Source organism: Crotalus tigris, unplaced genomic scaffold (assembly GCF_016545835.1).
Source record: "Crotalus tigris isolate CLP2741 ecotype Arizona unplaced genomic scaffold, ASM1654583v1 scf7180000019173.45859301935:6455823, whole genome shotgun sequence".
NCBI lineage: Eukaryota > Metazoa > Chordata > Lepidosauria > Squamata > Viperidae > Crotalus > Crotalus tigris.
Genome location: NW_024097414.1, coordinates 2,781,774 through 2,805,709, shown reverse-complemented (window position 1 = coordinate 2,805,709; position 23,936 = coordinate 2,781,774). Strand labels below are relative to the sequence as shown.

General features: G+C 44.7%; 2 protein-coding genes across 3 annotated transcripts; one reads left to right on the top strand and one right to left on the bottom strand.

Annotated features, from left to right (window-relative positions):
• Window positions 1–382: 382 nt before the first annotated feature.
• ANKS4B (ankyrin repeat and sterile alpha motif domain containing 4B) lies at window positions 383–4,770 on the bottom strand. Its single transcript, XM_039360337.1, has 2 exons — window positions 4,579–4,770; window positions 383–1,860 (listed from the first exon to the last, which is right to left on the bottom strand). Exons 1-2 carry the CDS (start codon window positions 4,740–4,742, stop codon window positions 810–812), a joined length of 1,215 nt encoding a protein of 404 aa, XP_039216271.1. The 5' UTR covers window positions 4,743–4,770; the 3' UTR covers window positions 383–809.
• A 597-nt stretch (window positions 4,771–5,367) lies between these two features.
• Window positions 5,368–22,611, top strand: ZP2 (zona pellucida glycoprotein 2). 2 transcript variants are annotated; one of them, XM_039360335.1, is made up of 18 exons: window positions 5,368–5,501; window positions 6,570–6,628; window positions 8,196–8,282; window positions 8,386–8,480; window positions 9,529–9,693; window positions 11,026–11,070; window positions 11,580–11,768; window positions 12,702–12,798; window positions 12,894–13,075; window positions 13,748–13,880; window positions 14,797–14,978; window positions 15,242–15,333; window positions 17,331–17,455; window positions 18,621–18,810; window positions 19,970–20,105; window positions 21,275–21,371; window positions 22,028–22,108; window positions 22,460–22,611. In XM_039360335.1, exons 1-18 carry the CDS (start codon window positions 5,461–5,463, stop codon window positions 22,588–22,590), a joined length of 2,127 nt encoding a protein of 708 aa, XP_039216269.1. In that variant the 5' UTR covers window positions 5,368–5,460; the 3' UTR covers window positions 22,591–22,611. The 2 variants fall into 2 exon arrangements, with proteins under 2 accessions (XP_039216269.1, XP_039216270.1); XM_039360336.1 differs by lacking the exons at window positions 5,368–5,501; window positions 6,570–6,628 and adding an exon at window positions 8,048–8,106.
• Window positions 22,612–23,936: the final 1,325 nt, after the last annotated feature.

Here is a 23,936-nt window from a genome sequence, read left to right as displayed (position 1 = left end):
ACAAAGGCTACATTGTTAGTTCTACTAAATCGTTCACTGTGTTAGCTCTAGTTTTATTTTTATTTGTTCAGAGATTCCAAAACTAAAATTTTACCTATTTGGGAGCCTGTCGATGACTTTTGTCTCAGATTTTCTCTCTGAAACCTGAAATAATAATTTTAGAATATAAGATTCTAGAATTTGATTTCTGCTTAACATGTAGCAATTTTCACATAAATTTTGCATTTAATGGCATACACTTTGCCTTTCTTTTTGTTACTGACAAAGAGACAATCAAGAACCGTAGGAAAATAATTGGCTAGAACTGGTTTTCAATGTGGTTTTAAGAAAATTCTGCCTTTTTTAAAAAAAAAAATAGAAAAAATGTTGGGGTCAATCAATATTGATGCAAAATGAGTGTCGATTTTATTTCCTGTACTGTAGTTTGTAACAACAATAAAGTTAACATTTCAGAAAATTACAATTCCCAAGCATTCATTTTTGTTGTTCAATACAAAGCGTCAACGATACTCAAAGGAGATTCTGGGCTTCGTTCGTTTGTGGCTATGTAGAGATTCTAGGCTGATGCCTCTTTTAACTCCACCCCTAAGTTCTGCCACTTCTCCTGGTACAGTGTTTAAACTCGAGGCTTCTTCATCCTGCTCTCCTGAATCAATGGCTACTTGGCAGTGTTGAAGCTCAGAGGTTGTAGGATTTGCACAGTGGTCATCTCTGGCTCCCTCTCATCCTCCTCAACCTTTATAAAGAAAGAGGAACTGTTTGTGGAGTGAGGTGCCAAACCATTGACCAGAAGCGCCGGCATTCTGGGTTTATAATTGGGTATCCTTGACTAGGCCTGGCTTTTCCAAAGCGAGCTTTCTTTTGCTGATTGCCTGGAGAACTTTCTTGCGGGGGCCTAGCTGCATCTGGATGCTCTGCAGATCTTCATCGGAACAAAGCATCAGGCTTTCCAAATCGATGTTTTCGCTCATCAGGATGGGGAGAAATTCGTGGAGATGATGAGCAACTAGGAACACTTCAAGGGGAGGAGCTTCTTCCTTGTCCTCATCCCACCCAACGGCTTCTTCTATCCACGAAACTTCAGGATCATCCTCATTGTCTGAATCACCAGGGGCCTCTTTGAGTTGAAAGAGCTCTGGAATTTGAAAGCCCCTGTCCTCTTTTTCGGGAAGCAAGGTCTCCGTCTTCTGGCTTCTAAAGACGAGGTTGCCAAGACCCGGGCGGTTGAAAATAGACCTGTGTCCTGACTCCTCCCCCTCTTCAGAAAAGCCGATTTTCTTTTGAAAGCCACACATCAGGTCTTCTAGATCCTTCTCACAAGGTGAACCCATCATGGCTGTTTCTCCAGCGACGCCCTCCTCCTCGGCTCCACTGCTCCTGGCGGTGCTGTTCTCCTCTTTCTTCCTGCTCCTCAGTTTGAAGGTGTCCTTCAACTGCTTGGGGACATCACTGAGGGAGCCGCTGGCGAAGAACTGAGAGACTTTTGTCCTGGTGGCGGAGCTGTGACTCAACTGGAGGGATCCTTTCTTGAACTGCTTGGTCATCTCCAACTGGTGCTTCTCCTGGCGTCTCTCACACAGGCGGACCTGTCGCTGCACCTCCTGTTGGGCCTGCGCCTTCAGACGGGCGACCCGCTTGGGGTTTTTGATGTTTTGCTCAGTGGCGGCCTTGTCAAGAATCTGGACGCATTGATACTGGCTCCGACTGGCCGCTGCGTCGAGGGGCGAGCGCATGTCGTTGTCGAGGGCGAAAATATTGGCGCCGAAATTGATCAGGAAGGAGACGCAGGGGGTGTGGCCGTTCGAAGCTGCATGGTGTAGCGGTGTGTTCCCCCAAATGTCACACACGTTCGGGTCGCCTCTGAAAGGACACAACAGAGAGGGCTCAGAGTCCCGTCATCTTCCTTGACAGCAGCTTTTTTTCCAAACAGAAGCCCTCCGGATTTACTGGACCCCCACTCCCATAATCCCTAGGCTAGTTAGCTGGGGATTATAGGGGCTGAAGTGCAACACATACATAGGTAGTCCTCAACTTGAGACCACAATGGAGCTCCAAATTTCCATGACTAAGCAAGGCAGTTGATAAGTGAGTCTGGCCCCATTTTATGACCTTGCTTGCCACAGTTGTTAAGAGCAACACTGCAGTTATTAAATGGATCAGTTGATCGTTAAAGGAATCTGCCTTCCCCCATTGCCTTTGCTTGTTGGAGGCCAGTGAGGACGGTTACAAATGATGATCACATGACCCCGGGAGAGTGCAACTGTCATAAGCACATGCCAGTTGCCGAGCCTCTGAATTTTGATCACATGACCCTGGGGATGCTGTAATAGTCCTAAGAGTGAAAACCAGTCATAAGTCCGTTTTTTTTGTTGTTGCTGTTGTAACTTTGGTCACTAAACCCACCGTTATAAGTCAAGGACTGACTACAGGCCACCAGGCTGGGGATGCTGACACAGAGACCAATTTGCACAGGTTATAAGAAAGCACAGAAGCTGATGTGTTATAATGGGTATTCTAGGCGGCCATTTTTTTCCATGCAAGTAAAACAACTAGCATCTCAAGAAGATAATTCAAAGTGAGCGCGTTCCCTGATAGGCTATATTTTTCAGTGCAAGGGTTTCGGTGCAAGGGGGGAAAGAGGATCCCCGTATCCCTGCAAAAGAACAACGGCAAAAATGTGTAGCTTTCCAAGGAGTCATTCTCTAAAGCCAGACGTCCGTTTCGGTCTCTTCTTTTGAATTTTAAATCCTGAGGCTTAGAGCAAGATTTCCTCAATAATGAGTTCCCATGGGGAAAATGCTAACTGATCGTCACTTAAATTGTCTCCTTTTTCCTCTCACTCTTCCAAAAAATAGGGGCATGTATCTATTTCTTTCCCTGTTTGTTTTTATTCTCCTAAGGGGGTGGTTAGGATTCACACACTGCCTGGATTCACACACTCAATGCAAACTGGCTCTGATTCCAGTTCTGGTCATCACGATATAAAAAAGATGTTGAGACTTTAGAAAACGTGCAGAGAAGAGCAACAAAGATGATTAGGGGACCGGAGGCTAAAACATAAGAAGAATAGTTGCAAGAATTGAGTATGTTTAGTTTAATGAAAAGAAGGACCAGGGGAGACACATTTAGCACTATTCCAGTATTTGAGAGGCTCCTACAAAGACAAAGGGGTCAAACTATTTTTCAAAGCACCAAAAGGCAAGACAAGAAACAATGGCTGGAAACTAACCAAGGAGAGAAGCAACCCTGAACTAAGGAGAAACTATTAGTTTATGTTCTATGTTCTAGAACTGCACCGCCATTCAACCCAATTCGCCTTTGAAAAAAAAAATTCCTGGAGGAACCCATATTTCAACCAATGAATTGGAAGGAGCCGAAGCCAGCTTCTCTGCCCAGCACCAGCTATAACATGGGTGTCAAACAACTGAACAGTTTAAAGGTCACATTTATTAGCTGCTGCATATGACAAGCAATTAAAAAAAGCACACCTGGTGTAAAAGCGAGCGGGGAATGGCGGTGCTTCCTCTTGCTGTTTGGTGAAGTTCTCACCACCCTCTTCCAACCTTGTGCTGTTTCCACAAATCCTGGAAGGCTTTTTAACCCGGGACTCTTACATGCAACCTTGCAAACGGCCTACGAGACAGGTGAGAATGCATGCCCACCAGGACGCGAAGGAGAACTTGGGGTTCAGCTATCCAGCATTTGGCCTAGACAGCTAAGCTTCCCCCCCCCCAAGTCTACGAGTTGGTTCACACAACACTTTTCTCAGCCTTACCAGGTAGTCCAGACAGAAAACATGACCAGCTGAGCTCATTTTACTTGATCACAAAGCCAAATTAACCAAATCTTGCAAGTGTGAAAGTACAGCTCCCCCCCCCCTTGTCACCTTTATAGCATGAGAAACAAGAGAGGGTCCCTCTTGTGTTTCTTTGGTCACCCATTAAAGGTAGTCCTTGACTTACAACTGTTTGCTTAGTGAGCGTTTGAACTTATAAAGGCGTTGAAAAAAGGGATTTATGACTGATTTTCATTCACAGCCGTTGCAGCATCCCCAGGGTCTCCTGATCAAAATTCGGATGCTTGGAAACTGACTCATATTTATGACGATTGCTGTGTCCCGTGATCCTCTTTTGTGATCCTCTAGTGAGCAAAGTCAATAGGGAAGCCAGATTCACTTCACAACCATGTTCCTAACTTAACAACCCCATTGATTCACTTCTCACGCTTAGCCTTAACAACTTATGCCCCAACCTAGCCCATTTGGGGCCATGCCACAATGGCTCTCCTTCTGCCCTCCCACCCATCTCAGCTCAGTCCCCCAAACCGGAAAGCTAACTTAGGTTGATTAGCAAAAGGGCTCTCCAAATTTAGGACTTGTGGACTTGAACTCCCAGAATTCCCCAGCCAGCCAGACCTCAAGGAGGATCTTTAAGCAACAGCTGCCTGCCGAATTTTGGGAGCTGAAATCCACAAGTCTTAACGATGGCAAGCTTGGAGACCCCTGGATTTGGCCACACTTCTCTCTTCTTCCCCGAAGATGATTTGGGGTCGGGAACCCCCAAGCCCGCTGCCACTCACCCCCTCCTGCAAACGATCTCCAGAGCTTCGACGTTGCCATGGTATGCCACCAGCAGAGTGGGGGTCATGCCATCTGCATCGGCGGTGTTGAGGTCCTTCCGAGTGGCTTCTTTGAGTAATTCCAGGTTGCCGTTCGCAGCTGCTCGGTGGAAACGAGTGGACATCTTCCTGTCTCCAGTTGGTTGGTGTCGGCCGTGGGAGGAAGAGGCCCAACCTGCCTACTCAGCCCCACGTTTCTCCCAAGGCTGTGGCTGCTTCGTCTCGGCAGACGGGACTCTTTGATGACATGGCAGATGACGAGGAAAGCAAAGGTTATTTATTCCCCGCAATTTATTTGCATAGGACATTTCATCTTCCAGAGAGCAGGCGGGTTGAAAAAATCTTACAGCCTTGGCTGCTGTTTAAAAAAAAGAAAGAAAAATGAAGGGAAGTGCGCTTTTGAAGACTTTTTATTTATTTCATCAATTTATACGGCCGCCCAATTCACACACAGGTGACTTACTAGGTGTATAACATCACCTGGGAGAGCCAGAAATGAGGAGGCTCTGAGTTCTAGTCCCACTCTTGGGCACGGAGATGGGGATGATTAAAAGAAAAAAATGTTTTATTTTTTTTACCTGTCGGGTGATTTGAGAATGCTGGCTGGGGGATTCTGGGAGCTGAAGTCCACTTCTCTTAAAGTTGCTAAGTCTGAAAAACATTGCGGTAAGTTATGGAGGGGAGGGGGAATTTGCTATATTTTTTTCTTCTTTTCATCTTTCATCACCGAGAAAAACCCGACCGGAGGATGCCAAATTTAGGACTGAAACCGAGAGATGAGAACACGCGACTTGCAAAGCCTTTAAGCCCCGCTCCAGGGAACGGCCTCGGTTGAAATGCGCGATGCCAGGGACAGCCCGGTCCCCCCGCACGGTTCCTCGCGAGTAAGTCAGTTGGCTTCCCTCCTGAGTCAGGGAAGTCGGTCTCCGTGAGATTTTCACAGCAACCCCACCTGGCCCAGGCTCTACAGCCCGTAGGGATCGGGCTAGATCCGCGTTTGGGAAGCCCCGACTCTTGAGCGCGCAATTCGGAGGGGTTTCAACTGAAATGTGAACGGGTTGCAAGCCTGCCTGAGGATCGGAGTTGCGCGCTCGCAAAATAGTGGCAGATAAAGCAAACCTCGAGGAAGGAAGGAAGGAAGGAAGGAAGGGGAGAGGGAGAAAGAGAGAGAGAAAGACAGACAGACAGAAAGACAGACTGACGGACGGAGGGAGGGAGGGAGGAAGGAAGGAAGGAAGGAGAAAGGGATGGAAAAAAGAGAAGGAAGGAAGAAGGAAGGAAGGAAGGAAAGCGGAGAGGGAGAGAAGAAAGAAAGAAAGAAAGAAAGAAAGAAAGAAAGAAAGAAAGAGGGAGGGAGGGAGGGAGGGAGGGAGGGAGGAAGGAAGGAGAAGGGGATAGAAAAAAGAGAAGGAAGGAAGGAAGGAAGGAAGGAAAGAAGCGGAGAGGGAGAGAAGAAAGAAAGAAAGAAAGAAAGAAAGAAAGAAAGAGAAGGAGGGAGGGAGGGAGGAAGGAAGGAAGGAAGGAAAGAAGCGGAGAGGGAGAGAAGAAAGAAAGAAAGAAAGAAAGAAAGAAAGAAAGAAAGAAAGAAAGAAAGAAAGAAAGAAAGAAAGAAAGAAAGAAAGAAAGAAAGAAAGAAAGAAAGAAAGACGCACCCACCCTTCCTCAGCCCACTCCAGCCTTAAGAGCAGAACGCGAGAACGTTGGGACCGGCATTGCGCTTGCGCGTGGAAAGCCGGTGCAGGCTATAAAAAAACTAATCGGGCGTCAAGCTGCGAGGTTAAACTTTCGCAGTTTGCTTTGCGCCGGGCGGATAGGATGGGGATGCCTGTGGGTTGGTCGTGTTACAATGCGTGGTAAACTTTTATTAATTCTCTTAGGCGTGGGAAGGGGCAGCCGGTGGTATGAATGCAGTCCAACTGAGTTTCTTTTTTCCTTTTCTTTCTGCTTTATAGGCTCTTCTTTGGCTACTTTCTAGGCAGTATTTTTACCTCCGGAGCTCTCGATTTCCCAGGTAATAGGAGGTTTTTTTTGTTTGGGATGGGATATTCCAGGAAGTCTCTCGGTTTCCCTCTGAAAAGTGTTGGGAACAAACTGGGTTTGTCCCTAAAAAGCTCAGGGTCTTTACCATAGTTTGTTTTTCCTGGGCAAGCGCTCAAAACAATGTGCCAAATCATCAATCCTGGTTTATAAACCCTGGCTAATCCTAAATTGAACAAACTACATGTGCTCTGGGCGCCGTGGATGCTAAGCCATGATGTATTGCAATCCAACCAGGGTACAACAGAGATGGGATAAATTGTCAGCTTGTCTTAAATCCCCCTCTTATTGGTTTGGTATTAATGTAAGGATGCTTTCCAACTGCTGGGGTGGTTAAACCAGAGATTAGTGCTTAGCCTATGATTTAAATGCAATAGTTATGGTTTAGACAGCAACCTGTAATTCAACTAGCCATGGTTTAGTGTGGTATCAATCTAGCCCATCATGTTCTCTCTGCTGTTTTCTTCTGAGCCCAATAATAAATAATATAGAGCAGAAATAGACAATAGAGGAGTAGATTTTATTTATTTATATCCTGCCCTTATTATGTTTAACAAATAACTTGAGCTGAAAATATCTAACGCACCTTCTTTTTCCCCAAAACAACAGCCCTGTGGGGTGGGTTGAGCCCAAAGTCACCCAATCGACTTTCATCCCTAAGGTGAGACTCATGGTGCTCTGGTTATTGGCTCAAACTCACCTAGTTGGTTTTCATGGCTAAGGCGGGACTAGAACTCGCAGCCTCCTGCCTTAACACCAGGCTAAAGTGGCATAGTATAAGGTTTCCTGCTTGAACAGGGGGTTGGACTAGAAGACCTCCAAGGCACCTTCCAACTCTGTTATTCTGGTAATAGAATAACAACAGAATAACAGAATAAAGGCTTTTGATAATATAGATCAGGGGCCTTCAAACTTGGCCCTTTTATGACTTGTGGACTTCAACTCCCAAAGCTGGCTGAGGAATTCTGGGAGTTGAAGTCCACAAGTCATAAAAGAGCCAAGTTTGAAGACCCCCCCCCGATATAGATAATATAGAATAGAAATTAGCCATGGCTTAATGTGACATCAATCCAGTTCTCCTTGCCCTCTTTCTCTGAACCCTTAAAATATGAGGGTATGTCCTGGTATCTCCAGGTGGGTCTGTTCTTCAAGCCAAACACCACTAGTTAATATATAGAGCAGAAATAGAAATTATTCTAGATTGACGGTTTGGGTTGGAGAACTTTGATCAACGTAGGCTTCATTACCTGCTGAGCAACATCTTCAACACTTTGATCTTGGAAAAGGGAAATCTGTTAGCTAGTTACAGGAGAGTCTTCTCCAGCTGGTGTGACTTGACATGGCTGGCTGGCTGGCTGGGGAATTGTGGGAGCTGAAGTCCACCAGTTTCAAGATTGCGATGGTTGGTCGTCCCTGGCCTAATGGATAAATGTGTCCCAGGGAGATTTTGCTGTAAGTAAAGCTCAAACTCTCTGATCCTACCTCCATCCGTTTTACGGAGAAGGGATTTCAAGAAAAGGTGGGCATATATTTTGTGACAGGTACGGTGTCTTGCCAGGATGACCCGTGGCGAATTTGGCTGCCAAAGGAAGTTGCCAACTCGAGCTCCTGGGACATAGACATTCTCGGTACGTTTGATGATGCTTCTTCAGCGATTTTGTCTCTTTTTGAGTTTGAATTGATGCTTTTGGGAATGGATCGTGTCTAACCCTTTGGCTGGTTTTTCTGTAGATGGCAGCGGGGATGACATGGAAGACTGTCGTTATCAAATTGACTACGGAAAGCAAGTGTTGATGGTTGGGCACCTGAACTGTACTGAAATGGAGGTAGTCCTCACTTTATAACAGTTCATTTAGTGACCGTTCGAAATTACAGCGGTGCTGAAAATGGTAGCTTCTGACCGTTTTTCCCACAAACGTTGCAACATCCCCAGGGTCATGTGATTAAAATTCAGATGCTTGACAACTGACTCATAGTTACGACGGGCGCAGTGTCCCGGAGTCACGTGATCCTCTTTTGTTACCTGAGCAGCAAAGTCGGAAGATTTACTTAACCACCGGCTGGCTAACTTAACCACCGCAGTGATTCCATTAACGCCTGTGACGAGAAAGGTCGTAAAATGGGGCAAAACTCGCTTGTCTCACTTTACAGCCAAAATTTTGGCCTCGACTGTGGTTGTAAGTCAGGACAACCTGTCATATAGATATACTGGCTGGCTGAGGAATCCTGGGAGTTGAAGTCGCCACATCTTAAAGCTGCCACGTTTGAAAAACACTGCTCTAAAGCAGAGGTCTCCAAACGTGGCAACTTTAAGGCTTGTGGACTTCAACTCCCAGAATTCCCCAGCCAGCATGGGGAACTGAATGGTGTTGAGTCTTAAAATTTGGAGAGCCCCAGTCTAAAGGATAAAGGGGTTGAACTGATCAAGGAGGGAACCAACTTAGAACTAAGCAGAATTTTTTTGACAGTTAAAACCATTAACCAGTGGAACAACTTACCTCCAGAAGTTGTGGGTGCTCCATCACTGGAGGTTTTGAAGAAGAGATTGGATAACCACCTGTCTGAAATGGTGTAGGGTCTCCCGCATGAGCAGGGGGTTGGACTAGAAGACCTCCAAGGTCCCTTCCAACTCTGTTATTCTGTTAAAAGGCAGAATAGGTTAAAAAAAAAAGGGCTAATTTTCAGAGCTCAGCCAAAATCGAACAAACTAAAACGATGGTGTAACTTTGTGGACCGGCCCAAATGCAAAAACATAAATTTGTTGGGCTTGCGTGAATTATTAACTCTTCCAGTAAAAGAAAGGATCTTGAAATTGCTCTTCGGGAATTCACAGCTTCCTCTAAAGGCAATCTCTCTGCCTTTTTTCATTCCCAGGATAACAAGCAACGCCTGAGATTTAGACTGCAGTTCAACAATACAGAGGGGGTTCGGCCCCAGAATGAAACTTACAGTGTTGACTGTGACACCCTCCAAGCTGACGAAGCGTTTTCCGATGAGGGCTTCACCAGCGCTACAAACTGCACCAAAAACTCCATGGCAGTAAGTAATAATAATAATAGTAAAGTTGGAAGTGAGCTTGGAGGTCATCTAGTCCAACCCCCTGCTCAGGCAGGAAACCTATACCATTTCGGACAAATGGCTGTCCAGCCTCTTCTTAAAAACCTCCAGTGATGGAGCATTCACCGCTTCTGGAGGCAGGTTGTTCCACTGGTTAATTGTTCTAATTGTCAGGAAGTTTCTCTTTAGTTCCAGGTTGCTTCTCTCCTTGATGAGTTTCCACCCGATGCTTCTTGTCCTGCCTTCAGGTGCTTTGAAAAATAGCTTGATTCCCTCTTCTTTGGGGCAGCCCCTGAGATATTGGAACACTGCTATCATTTCACCCCCGCCCTTCATTAAATTTGACTTGCTCAATTCCAGCAACCGTTCCTTATATGTTTTAGCCTCCAGTCCCCTGATCATCTTTGTTGCTCTTCTCTGTACTCTTTCTAGAGTCTCAACATCTTTTTTACATTGCGGTGACCAAAACTGGATGCCGTATTCCAAGTGTGGCCTTACCAAGGCATTGTGAAGTGGTATTAATACTTCACGTGATCTTGATTCTATCCCTCTGTTAAGTGTCGAGGACAGGGTTGGCCGAGAAGCTTAAATGCTGCCGAAACAACTAGACACAGAGGTTTTTTTTCCCCCTTGTGCCTAATTCCCATGTTCTGTCTTCGGTGTATTTACCCACATGGTATGGCTGTATTACTTTTATCATTCTCTTCTTTTTTATTACCTTCTCTTATGATGGTGATGATTATTACCTTCTCTTATTATGATTATTATTCTGTTGTTTTGCATGTAGACAGCTCCTGCACTGGAGACAAATTCCTTGTGTGTCTAATCTAGGATCTTCAAACTTGGCCCTTTGATGACTTGTGGACTTCAACTCCCAGAATTCCTCGTGCCTGGCTGAGGAATTCTGGGAGTTGGACCACAAGTCATAAAAGGGCCAAGTTTGAAGACCCCCAGTCTAATCCCACTTGGCCAAATAAAGTCTTCTCTTCTGCTTCTCTTTCGCCATCATTCCTTTTCCTTTTTCTTCTCATCCACCACCATCTTTCTTCTGCAGCATTCCTTCCCTTTCTCTCTCTTTTCTCTCTCTTCCATTCTTCTCTTCCACTTCTCTGTATTCTATTCTGTTTTCTATTCTGTTTTGTGTTCATTGCGTGGCCTACATCTTCTATTGTACAGATAGTCCTCGACTTATAGGCATGAAAGCCACCAGAACAGTCCTCATTTAGTGACTGTTCAAACGTTCAACGCGATGATTTTCAAAGCATTGCACTGTTTTGCTATTCATGCTCATATCCAAATATCTTCCACTTATAGGTGACATTCCCAAGGATGATTCCCAGTTTTCGAGATGAACTCACGGTACGTAATCCAACTTTCTCAGGCAAGCTAGTTTAATCGCATTTACCAATAAAATAACACTAGGGAAAAAAAATCCATAATCAGCCCATGTGACTGGCTCACACACTATAGCAGTGATTTATTTGATTGCGGTACAGCCTGTGGTTTAATCACAGCGATTGACACAAACTGCGGTTTAGTTGGGAAAATCTGTCTCCCATTATTTTAATTAGACTTGCTGGTGTTTTTTTTTTTAAAGCCTTCAAAATGTATGAGTTGGCTGATAACGAAAGCAGACAAATTAAGTCTTTTCTTTTTTTTAGACTGCTGTTTGGAGATTTAAAATTTTAGAAGGCGTACTTCTGCACAGATGGAGATTTTTTTTCAACATCTCCCTGGATCCTCTTAAATAAACATCTGGGTTTTCTTTTTAAAATGGTGTCTGAATTTGGAGACCAAATTCTGAAATGTGGTTAGTGCAACCCTGGGGTGGTCTAGCATCTTTCTTAACGTTGTGGCTTTTTTTGTAGGGTGTCCGGCCTGAAATGGCGCCTCAAGTGGTGTCTGGAATGGAGTGGGTCGTATCCATCGAGCACAATGGCCGGACCCACCATATGAATCTCAGACAGGCGATTCAACAGGGCTACACGTTCCTTTCCAATGTCAATGACGTCATCATCCAAGTCCCGTTTAATGCTAGAGGAGTCACAGTTTACAAGGTGCAAGAAATAAGAAATATAGCTATGGGCGCCAGGGTAGCCAATTCCCCAAATTTGGTGTTAGTTCTCCAAGACTGAGCTTTGGAGAAAATGTTTTATTGTTAATGACTGATGGATGGACGACAGTCTTATTTAGTTGAGCAATGTTTTAGATTAGGCAGCCTATACATTGATCGGTTTTTATCCTGTCTTTATTTATAAATAATTCCAGGCAGCAAACATACCTAATATTCCTTCCTCCTATTTTTATCCACCCCAACAATCCTATGAGGTGGGTTGGGCTCAGAGAAGGACTGGCCCAGAGTCTCCCAGGTGGCTTTCATGCCTAAGGTGGTACTAGAATTCACCATCTCCTGGTGATTGTTCCAAAGTCACCGATCTGGTTTTCATGCCCAACTGTATCAATGCGCTGTGAGATAATGGTGATGATATAGTGATGTAGGGGTTGGCATCCTTTCCCTTTAATGCAGTGGTTCTCAACCTTTTTAATGCCGCAACCCCCAACCGGTCGTAAGTCGAGGACTACTCAACCGGTCGTAAGTCGAGGACTACTCAACTGGTGCAGCACCGTTTGCAGAATGGGTCTTTTGGCAGGCTCAGCAGGGCAGAGACAGCCTGGACAATTCCTATTGGCTTTTGAAAGCCAATAGAATTAGACTCTATTCAAGAGAGTCTATTCTATTGGCTTTCAAAAGCCAATAGAATAAAAGGAAGTAGCACAGCTAAGGAAAAGGGGGAAAAAAATGGCGGACTACGTTGTTTGACGACCCCCGTGAAATGGTCGTTCGACCCCAAATGGGGTCCCGACCCACAGGTTGAGAACCACTGCTTTAATGGTTGGAGGAAGTGTCAAGACCTTCTTTGAGGCTGGATATTGGCATAAGATGGTTTCCAGAAGGTTAAAAGCATGAACTGTCACTACCTGTCTTACAGCAAGATGACTACGTGTTGTACACAATAGCTATCAAGCTAACGTATGGGCCTCCAGAGCAGCGTCTGACCCTGGAATCGAGAATGATCTGCGCCCCAGGTGAAAACCTTGTTTCCAACATTCTGCTTCTAAATCTAAATTCTAAATCTCCACAACTTGGAAGAAACATCTTCAATCTCTCCCCAACTTTTCAGGCCCAGCGGTCTGCAATTCAACCCACATGACGATGATTCTCCCAGCTTTCCCAGGAAAATTGACAGCTATCAGTCTGAATGAGAAGAACATTCCCGTACACCAAATTCAAGCCAACGGCATTGGTGTGGACACCAGAAGTGGAGTGAAGTTGTATATTCCCAAAAGACTTCTAAACACTCGGGCAAGTTCCTTTGGCTGGAGGATGAAAATTCTTGAGGCAAAGGTTGGGGTGGTTTGCTGGCTGGGGAATTCTGGGAGTTGAAGTCCACAAGTCATAAACTTGCCCAGGTTGGACCCTCCTGATCTAAAGGTACAAGAGCTGGCTGGGGAATTCTGGGAGTTGAAGTCCACAAGTCATAAACTTGCCCAGGTTGGACCCTCCTGATCTAAAGGTACAAGAGCTGGCTGGGGAATTCTGGGAGTTGAAGTCCACAAGTCATAAACTTGCCCAGGTTGGACCCTCCTGATCTAAAGGTACAAGAGCTGGCTGGGGAATTCTGGGAGTTGAAGTCCACAAGTCATAAACTTGCCCAGGTTGGACCCTCCTGATCTAAAGGTACAAGAGCTGGCTGGGGAATTCTGGGAGTTGAAGTCCACAAGTCATAAACTTGCCCAGGTTGGACGCTCCTGATCTAAAGGTACAAGAGCTGGCTGGGGAATTCTGGGAGTTGAAGTCCACAAGTCATAAACTTGCCCAGGTTGGACCCTCCTGATCTAAAGGTACAAGAGCTGGCTGGGAATTGAAGCCCAGAGTTGAATAACAGTGTCCTAGAGTGTATCCCAGGAGGTTCATCTGTCTTTAAGTTGAAACTCTGATGAAAGCAATGGAATAATAATATGTCTGATTTTCCAGGCCTACAGAGATCAGGATTGCTCAGGTTTTCAGTTGTATGCTGCATCCTTGACCTTGAATTTTGACTACCATGGAGAAATAGCCACCATGGTTAGCTACCCGGAGTGTCCTTGTGAACAAAATGCACCAATAGGTAAGGAATTTAACATTGCTCTTAAAAAAAATAGATCTTCAAATATGGCCTGTGAAGGTCTAAACCTCCTATTGTAGTTATGAACTAACTTCCTTCTGACCTCCCAATGCAGAGAATATGCATCTGTCTATTGTAACGGACATAAAATGCACACACAACTTTCAGCCTTCATTCACACATTCCTCCGACCAACAAAATGACATGTACTTGGTTCTCCTGTTGCATTTAGACCCGTTAGCAATTTCCCCCTCCCTTTTTCTTCCCTTCTCCAGTGAAAAAAACGAGAGCGAAATCTATAATTTTGGATCTGCTTTGGATGCTGGGGTTTTGTGTTTAACAACTAAGAGTGAAGACTATCTGTATTGAAATGTGTTAAATAAGTCATAAGTCTCGTTGGGGAGATCCATCATAACTTTGAATGGTTACTAAATAAGGATTATCTGCACTAAAATATGTCCAATATGTCATAAGTCTCTCTGGGAAGGTCCATTGTAATGTCAACTGGTACAGAGGACCATCTGTACTAAGAAAAAAAGGGACAAAATCAGACAGACATTGTTGATGGTCCCTAGTTCAGGGGTCCCCAACCCCCAGTCTGTAGACCAGTACTGGGCCATAGCCTGCCAGCAACCTATCCACACAGACAAGCAAAGCCCCATCCACAGGATGCAGGCAGCACACAAAACCACGTACCTTCCGGTCCGCAGAAAAATCTCTCTCCACGGAACCGGTCCCTGGTACCCACAAGGTTGGGGACCTCTGCCCTAGTTGGGTAATGAAACACCTGTAACCAACTAACCCACCTCAAAGAGGACCCCAAATTTCCCCCATTCCAGCCTGAGCTATAGAGATTTACCTCAGTTGAACTCCTTGTGGCTTAGCCTGGGGTGCGGCTTAATCCCCAACTTCCTTACAGTCACCGTATGCACTCAAGATGGACACATGGATTTTGAGATCACAAGCAGCAGTACGAAACCGGACTTAAACCTGGATACCCTCAGGCTCAGGGACCCAACCTGTGGGCCTGTCTCCTGGTCGGCTTCGAAAGATCGAGTCCACTTCCGTATACCCCTGAATGGTTGCGGGACCACGATAAAGGTGAGCCCTTTCCTCAGCTGAACCCTCCGTTGGTTCTCCTGCTTCACCGACACAGGTGGTCCTTGAACGATGAGCACAGTTGAACCCCCAAAAGTTTTGTTGCTGAGGCAGATGTTTGTTAAGTGAGTTTTGCCTCCTTTCACAATCTTCCTCGCCACAAATTGTTAAGTGAATCACCGCAATAATTAAGTTAGTAACACGGTTCTTAAGTGAATCTTGCTGTTTGTGATTTCAGGACTATCTGTAGCCTTTTGCTCTTCCAGGTTGTCGGTGAGAAGATGGTTTATGAAAACGAAGTGAGCTCCTTTTGGCCAGATCAGCCTCCACGCTGGATCTCCAGAGACAGCGATTTCAGGTGAAGCCGACTTGGCCTTTTGTGCGGAGATAAAAACACCTTCATTTTTTTTGTTGGTATTTGTGCTTTTCCAATTCATGCGCAACTCCAGCAAAATTAGCCTGGGGTTTCGGAGACCGTGGTTAGGATTGCCACGCTTTTGCAATAGGCACTGATGATAAGGGCAATAAAAATTTGATTTTGCAGATCTGCCCACCCTCTGTTCAGTAACTTTGGAAGCGACAGAGAAAATTTGAATTCTGACTTGATCACGCCGTGCAAAGTTCACTGTTTCTAAACCGGTGCAGACAATGCTGATAGAGTTTATGCCATTGACGTAAATAATGTAACATTGATCGGTCAATCAGAATAGAGAATAGAGCTGGAAGGGACCTTGGAGGTCTTCTAGTCCAACCCTCTGCTCAAGCAGGAAACCCTATACCCATTTCAGAAAGGTGACTGCCCAGCCTCTTCTTAAAAGCCTCCAGTGATGGTGCACCCACAACTTCTGGTGGCAAGCTGTTCCACTGGTTAATTGTTCTCACTGTTAGGAAGTTTCTCCTTAATTTCAGGCTGCTTCTCTCCTTGATTAGTTTCCATCCATTGTTTCTTGTCCTGCCTTCTGGTGCTTTGGAGAATAGCTTGACTCCCTCTTCTTTGGGGCTGCCCCTCAAATACTGGAAAACTGCTATCAGGAAACCCGTAGTCCTTCTTTTCTCTAAACTGGCCATACCCATTTTCCACAACCATATGTTATATAGCTATATAATTCTGGATTTAATGAATGTCCTCTCCTGGTTGATTCAAGACTGAAAGCTCCACCTGCTGCTTAAAAATCGTCCCTTGGTTGATACGTCTGATTTGTAAGTGGCAATTTCTGGAATCAATCCTTCTGCATTTCCAGTTAGGATTTTCATTTAATGCCGAGTTTTTGTGCTGCTGTGTATATCCTGCATTTGAACACACGCTAATCTTTATTGATAGACACGGCGGCTGGCTTTTATTTAACCCCCTAAGCCGAAATTCAAATTATGACAGGGTGATGTGCAAACTCAGTCACATAAGCAATAGGCTAACGTTCTTCAAATGCAAGAGGGTAAGAATAATAGAATAATAGAGATTTTCATTCCTTTTTTTCCCCCTCAATGGACTATGAAAAGAGATACCACAGATCTGAGTGGGTGGTTAAGAAGAGACCTTTAGACTAAGGCAACATTAGAAGACATGAAACTCTGGATGAATCTTGGCAGGGCAATAAAATCTTTGAATGCAAATAAATGATTCTTCCCTTCCACGGGTAGATTACAGGCAGTCAATAGAATAGAATAGAGAATAGAAAATAGAATAGAAAATAGAACAGAACAGAACAGAGCTGGAAGGGACCCTGGAGGTCTTCTAGTCCAGCCCCCTGCTCAAGCAGGAGAACCTACACCATCTCAGACAGGTGATTGTCTAGTCTTTTCTTAAAAATCTCCAGTGATGGAGCGCCCGTGATTTCTGGAGGCAACTTCTGTTCCACTAGTTAATTGTCCTCACTGTCAGGAAGTTTCTCCTTAATTCCAGGTTGCTTCTCTTCTTTAATCAGTTTCCAATCATTGTTTCTCGTCCTTCCCTCTGGTGCTTTGGTGAACAACCTGGCCCCCTCTGCCTTGTGGCAGCCCCTCAGATACTGGAAGACTGCTATCATGTCTCCCCCATTTCTTCTTTTCTTTAAACTATCCAAACCCGCAGCTGTTCTTTGTATGTTTTAGTCTCCAGGCCTTGGATCATCTTAGTTGCTCTTCTCTGATTTTTTTCCAAACTCTTCAACCTCTTTTTTGTGATACGGTGACCAAAACTGGTTTCAGTATTCCAGAAGGGACCTCCCCCCCAGTTCACTGGGAAGTAAAGAGAAGGGGGGGAGATGTACTTTCATACTTGCAAGATAAGCTTACAATAAAGGTGGCGTTACAGCTCAGGTTTTTGGTTTCTTATCTGGACTAACTCAAAGGGCTGACATTACTTGACTCTTCTTCCAGGTTGACCGTGGTTTGTTCGTACAAGAGTGCTGATACTTCCTTGAATGTCAAGATAAACACTCTTCCTCCTCCTGATCCTGTAATCAACCAGGGTCCGCTTTCTCTTCTTCTTCTCATTTATCCAGGTGAGGGGTTTTAATTTGTGGCTAGGTGGTGGGAGATATTTTTTCGTGGTGTTGTGGAAAAACCACGATACTTACATCAGAAGACAAGATCACGAAGGGTTGGAGAAAACAGGTTTATTTGTGCACAATGGTTCAGAGCATTAGCATGACAGATTCTGAACCCTGAGTTACTCCCAGGGTGTCATTTTTATACAGCTTGCCGCCCACGTTTAACCTAATGGATGACTTCTTATCTACTTTTAACACACTAAAAGAGAGAAGTTCATATCTTGAGACCACACACACATAGGAAAAAGGGAGGTTTATACAATGTGCAGAAAACCACACTCCCCTACACGTGTAATATCTTACACCATTTGTGACTTTCGGTTGGCACTTCTTGTAAAAATGTTTCTTCATAGAATTGCACACAGGTCATCACACCCAGCCAGTTTATAGCATTAGTTAATGCTTTCAAAACATCACCTCTGTTAATTAAAATATAATTCAAAAGTACTTTATCATTTCTCTTAATGGCAATTTTTCATCTACCTCAGTGGCAGTTTTACATCTTATTACATCCAGTATCTAGAGCAGTGTCTCTCGACCTTGGCAACGTTAAGATAAGTAGACTTCTCAGTTATCCAGATCATGGTTGCTCCAAAGGTACTTTTTCAGGAAGCAACTGGACTTTCTTGTTTTTCTTTGAAGACGTTTCGCTTCTCATCCAAGAAGCTTCTTCAGCTCTGACCGGATGGTGGGGAATGGAAGGATTTCTATTCCTTGCTGGTCATTTGCATTCTTTTAGAGAGTTGTTGAGGCCACTTGAGGATTATCTGTGTCCTCAGGGTGACCTGAGTGGTGCAAATGGGTGTGGAGCCTTCTTGGGATTGTTGAAAAGACTGTGTTGTAGACTGGAGATGATGTCGTATCTCACATTACACAAGCTGGCTAGCGGTTAAACTATTACCTTGACGTGAGAGAAATGGAGAAAAAGAGGATTTTAGATGCGTGGAACAACCGAATTCCTCAGCTGAAGCACTGAGGCGTTTTGAACTGGGATTTAAGATGCTGGACTATCAAACGACAACCTGGAAGCAAAATCTTGACGCGACTGAATGGGTTGTGTGAATGCTGGCAACCTGGTCAAGAACAGCAGCTCCAGATACGGTTTCTTGTTTTGCAGATCAGTTCTACGCAGTTCCTTACAGCGACGACCAATATCCAATTGTGAAATACCTGCGACAGCCCATTTTCCTGGAGGTTCAAGTGCTCAACCGAAATGACCCAAACATCCATTTAATGCTGGAGAACTGCTGGGCTACCCTGTCCTTAGAGCCGGCTTCTTTGCCACGCTGGAACATTGTAGTTGATGGGTTAAGTGGCCTTTATTTTCTTTATTTTTATTCACGTCCTTATTTGTATCCCGCCTTTATTATTTTTACAAAACAACTCATATTTGTAAACACACCCAACACACTTTCTTCCTCCTGTTTTCCCCACAACAACCACCTTGTGAGGTGGGTTGGGCTGAAAGAAAGGGGACTGGCCCGAAGTCACCCAGCTGGCTTTTATGCCTAAGGTGGGACTAGAACTCACAGTCACCTGATGATTGGCCCAAAGTCACTCAACTGGTTTTCATGCCTAAGGCAGAACTGGAACTCACCGTCTCCTGGTGATTGGTCCAAAGTCACCCAGCTGGCTTTCATGGCTAAGGTTGGACTAGATCTCACTATCTCCTGGTGATTGGCCCAAAATCACTCAGCTGGTTTTCATGGCTAAGACAGAACTAGAACTCACAATCTCCCAGTTTTTAGCCTGGTGTCTTAGCCACTAGACTAAACGGGCACTCTGGATAAGGTTTATATTGTCTAAAGCAGTGGTTCTCAACCTTTTTAATGCCGCGACCCCCAACCGGTCGTAAGTCGAGGACTACTCAACTGGTGCAGCACTGTTTGCAGAATGGGACTTTTGGCGGGCTCAGCAGGTAAGAGACAGCCTGGACAATTCCTATTGGCTTTTGAAAGCCAATAGAATTAGACTCTATTCAAGAGAGCCTATTCTATTGGCTTTCAAAAGCCAACAGAATAAAAGGGAGCAGCACAGCTAAGGAAAAGGGGGAAAAAAATGGTGGACTGCGTTGTTTGGTGACCCCCGTGAAATGGTCGTTCGATCCCAAATGGGGTCCCGACCCACAGGTTGAGAACCACTGGTCTAAAGGAAGGCATTGCATTTCTACCTGATCCAATGAAGGAACACCAGTGTGAATGCAGCTGGAGAACTATCCATTAGCAGAGTGCGCATTTGTGGAGTTCGTTGTACAAACCTTGTGCAAAAAAGTTGCATTCATTATGTAACCACAGATTACGCAGCTCTATTTTGTAATAATACCGCCAGTCCCTGCAGACAGGATTTATTTTATTTTATTATTTTTGCAAAAATATACTGCTCTACTGGTCGCTTCTAATCCCTCCCTGCAGATTTTCCAAGAGACAAATGAACATTTTATTAAGGCTGATTTGCTTCTTTCCATAGATGTGAATACGAACTTGACAATTACAAAACCGTCTTCCACCCAGTCGGCCCGGCGGTCAGTTACGCTAATTTCCGCCAAAGGTTTGAAGTGAAGGCATTCGCTTTTGTCTCCAATGGCGAAGCTTTGTCCAACCTGGTGAGTTGCCGCTGGAAATCCTTGCAAGATTGATTTCTGCCTGCCGGAACTAGATGTCAACGCTGCTAACATCAGATGTTCTTGCTTTGACAACATATGGAGATGCAGCCATTTTCCTTCTTATGTTTTACTCTTAGAATTAGAGTTGGAATTAGATGATACTGGGGGGGGGAATGTGCATGGGAGACATAACAATATTGAAATAGTGTTTTTTAAATAAGAGATGATAAGAAATGGCGGATTGGAGAACTGGAGGGAAAGCCTGCATTTCAAGCTAATTGGGGAATGTGATTTATGACTGTTAATTAGAGGAGGGTATTGTGCTTGATACTATGTGCTCAGGGGAGGGGAATCCAGATTTTGGCTTTGCTATGTATGTGCCAATGCTGTGCTACTCGAATAAAGATTCTTTAAGGTAAACAAGGCCTCGAAGTTCTTTGAAGAGTTTCATCTGTCGGAACCATGACATTAAGCCAAAATCTGGATTCCCCTCCCCTGAGCACTGAAGCAGTAATTGGAAAATTGCATCTGTAATTTAACTTGCCCATGTAGAACCCCCCAATTATTCTTGGTGGAGGTCCCCAAACCTCTCATTACTAGAAGATCCATTTGCATGATTGCTGAAAATGACTAATGGAGTTTGCTATTCTTTTATAGCAGAAAATTGAATACAGGTCGTCCTCAATTTATAATCATTTGTTTAGCAGCCAAAGTTACAAGGCCACTGAAAAAAGTGACAATTTTCCACACTTACAACCGCTGCAACATCACGTGATCAAAGTTTGGATCCTTGGCAACTGATTCATATTTATGATGGCCTCAGCGTCCCGGGGTCATGTGATCCCCTTTTGAGACCTGACAAGTAAAGTCTATTCACTTAACAGCCAGGTTACTAACTGAACAACTGCAGTGCTTCACTTAACAACTCTGGGCAAGAAAGGCCGTAAAATGGGGCAAAACTCACTGAACAGCTGTCTCACTCAGGAACGGAAATTTAAGTTGAGGACTACCTGTATAGCAGTTAGTGAATTATTTGTTCAGCTTTATTCTTGGGGTGGGGGGAGCTGCGTAAATTTATTGTAAATGTGGAGCACCCCTGCTCTGTCTTTTCCCTCTTAGTTGATCCACAGGAGCTGGTGGGCTGACAACTCTCCTTCCCTCTTCCCTAGGTGTATTTCCATTGCAGTGTTATCATCTGTGATAGACAACGTCCAGATTCTCCTCTGTGTTCCTCTGGATGTCCTCGTCTTTCCAGGAAACGCCGAGGTAAGGGGGGTTCATCCTGAAAGGACTTTGTTGAGATAAAAGCCAAAAAGGGACACATCTGAAGAATTCAAATGTCCGGCTAAGCTAGGGCGGCCTTCAATGCCAACCTGATTTCTTAGTGTTTCTCTACCTTGGCCCCTTTAAAATAGGTGGACTTCCGCTCCCAGAATTCCCCAGCCAGCATGGTAGTGGCAGATATTTCTCTGCTAAGGTGCAAAGAAAAAAATATCTGCTGAGGACTCCATGTGGTGTCAGGAAGGGCATCCAGTCAGTAAATGCTCAGTTCCATCCAGTAGTCCCTACTCTGTTCTGAATTGAGGGATTACAGGGTCATAAAAGATGATAGATAGATAGATAGATAGATAGATAGATAGATAGATAGATAGATAGATAGATAGATAGATAGATAGATAGATAGATAGAGGGAGGGAGGGAGGGAGGGAGGGAGGGAGGGAGGGAGGGAGGGATAGATGGATATATAGATAGATGGAGAGATGGAGAGAGACAGATGGAGAGACAGATAGATAGATGCCAAATCTCAGAATCCCTAAGAATTCTGGGAGATGAAGTCCCCTCATACTAAAAGGTGATTTTTGCGGGGTGGGGTGGGGGGGGTTAGTAATTCAAGGCAACAAATCATAATTTTCTGCCTGCAGAAGAAGCAACGGAAAAGACTGCAGTGGTGACTCTTCCGCACGCTGTCATTTTGGTACCGGAGGAGCAATTTAAGATGCAAGGTACGTACTTAATTATTGTAGTAATCGTGGGAAGAGTCTGTTAGGGGTTCAGGTGCCCTTGGAGCTGAGTTATGCAAATACAGCGGTGGGCACAAGGGCCGTGTCGAAAGTCAAAAAGCAGAGAAGAGTGAATGAGATGAATTCCATCACTGGAGGCTTTTAAGACCTTACAGCCATTTTTCTGGAATGGTACAGGGTCTCCTGCCTGGGCAGGGGGTTGGACTAGATGACCTCTCAGATCCCTTCCAACTCTGTTGTTCTGTTATTCACAGGTCCCTTTGCCGTGATATCTAGAAGTCAAGCGATTTATCTTCTCATCTCTTCTTTTCTTTTTGGTATCCTTCCCTTTAGGCCAGCAGAAGTTGAGCGTCGAGATGTGGATTACCATTTCTTTGATAACAGCGTTTGCCTTTTTGGTTATGGTTTTTGCGATCCTGGTTTTGTTGTTCCGAAGGCGGAAAGGATCTGGCTCGATCAACTGAATAAAAAGATCCCTCAATTACCAGGATGTGTGGGTGAAATTATTATTTCACAACTAAGCCATAACATGATGGCTTGCTGGTAACTTTTTACACTGTGTGAACCCATCCATTTATGGCTTCCTAACCAGGAATGAAAGAAACCTGGGTTAGCAGTGGGTAAGAACCAGACCGACCAGGCTTTCAAAATTTGGTGGATTGCACGCCGTGCTTCTTTTTCTTCCTTTTGGAGTATAATTCTCTTGCTACGCTCTTAATTCTCTAAGATAAAATTCCTACTTAACGATCACTCTTAAATGGCTTCTTCAGAGGGTTGAGTTTCTCCTCCTCGGTTTGCAAAAAATCAACTATTTGATCCAAAACGGGATGCAAAGCTTTTCTGCAGCTTATGATGAGGGTTTTGAATGATCTTATGTCTCTGGGGGAATTTTCCAGCTCTTCAAGTTTTGTGGTTCTGCATAATTCTTGTGGCTCAATTGCTTCTCAGCACTCCTGTTGTCTCACACAGCAAGCAAGAATTCTTCCTTTGCAGTCAGCATGATTTTTTAAGTGACTTTTTCATCAGGAATGCATGTGTGTACTCTTAGGGGCTGGATCATTGCCACTGGTGCCGCGTATCTAAAATGCGAAATGATCCTGCTTTTCTATAGATTTCCAGCTTGTCTTTTCATCTCTGCTGTCTGGAATGCGGCCTCTGTCGCATTCTTTGCAAGGTAGACCCGTTCGTGGCATGTGCAAATTCTTGGATCGTCCTAGTTTTCCCTAGCTCCTATTCCCCCTGTTTAGAGATTTACTAATAAAACAGAATATTTGTGCATCGGGGTTGAACTATGGAGTCCTTGGTGCTCTTTGAGCTTGGTGGTTTTCTTGCAGACGTTTCATCACCAAACTAGGTAACATCATCAATGGTAGAAGGGAATGGGGGTTTTGGTGACAGAAGGTGGATGGGAGGGGGGGGGAGGAGGAGAAGGAGGAAGAGGAGGGCTGTGGGGCCCTTGGTGCTCTCTGAGCTTGGTGGTTTTCTTGCAGACGTTTCATCACCAAACTAGGTAACATCATCAGTGCTGTGATGTTATCTAGCTTGGTAACGTCTGCAAGAAAACCACCAAGCTCAAAGGGCACTAAGGACCCCACAGTCGATTTACTGGATCAATTTCCAGCAGAGGTGATTTTGGGTCAAATCTAAACCAATAGAAATTGGATCCAACAATTTTTATTACAGTATTTAAATGACGTGCACTTGTTAAGTGAATCTAGCTCCCTTCAAAGGGTCTGTCTAGAACAGGGGTCTTCAAACTTGGCCCTTTTATGACTTGTGGACTTCAACTCCCAGAATTCCTCAGCTAGGG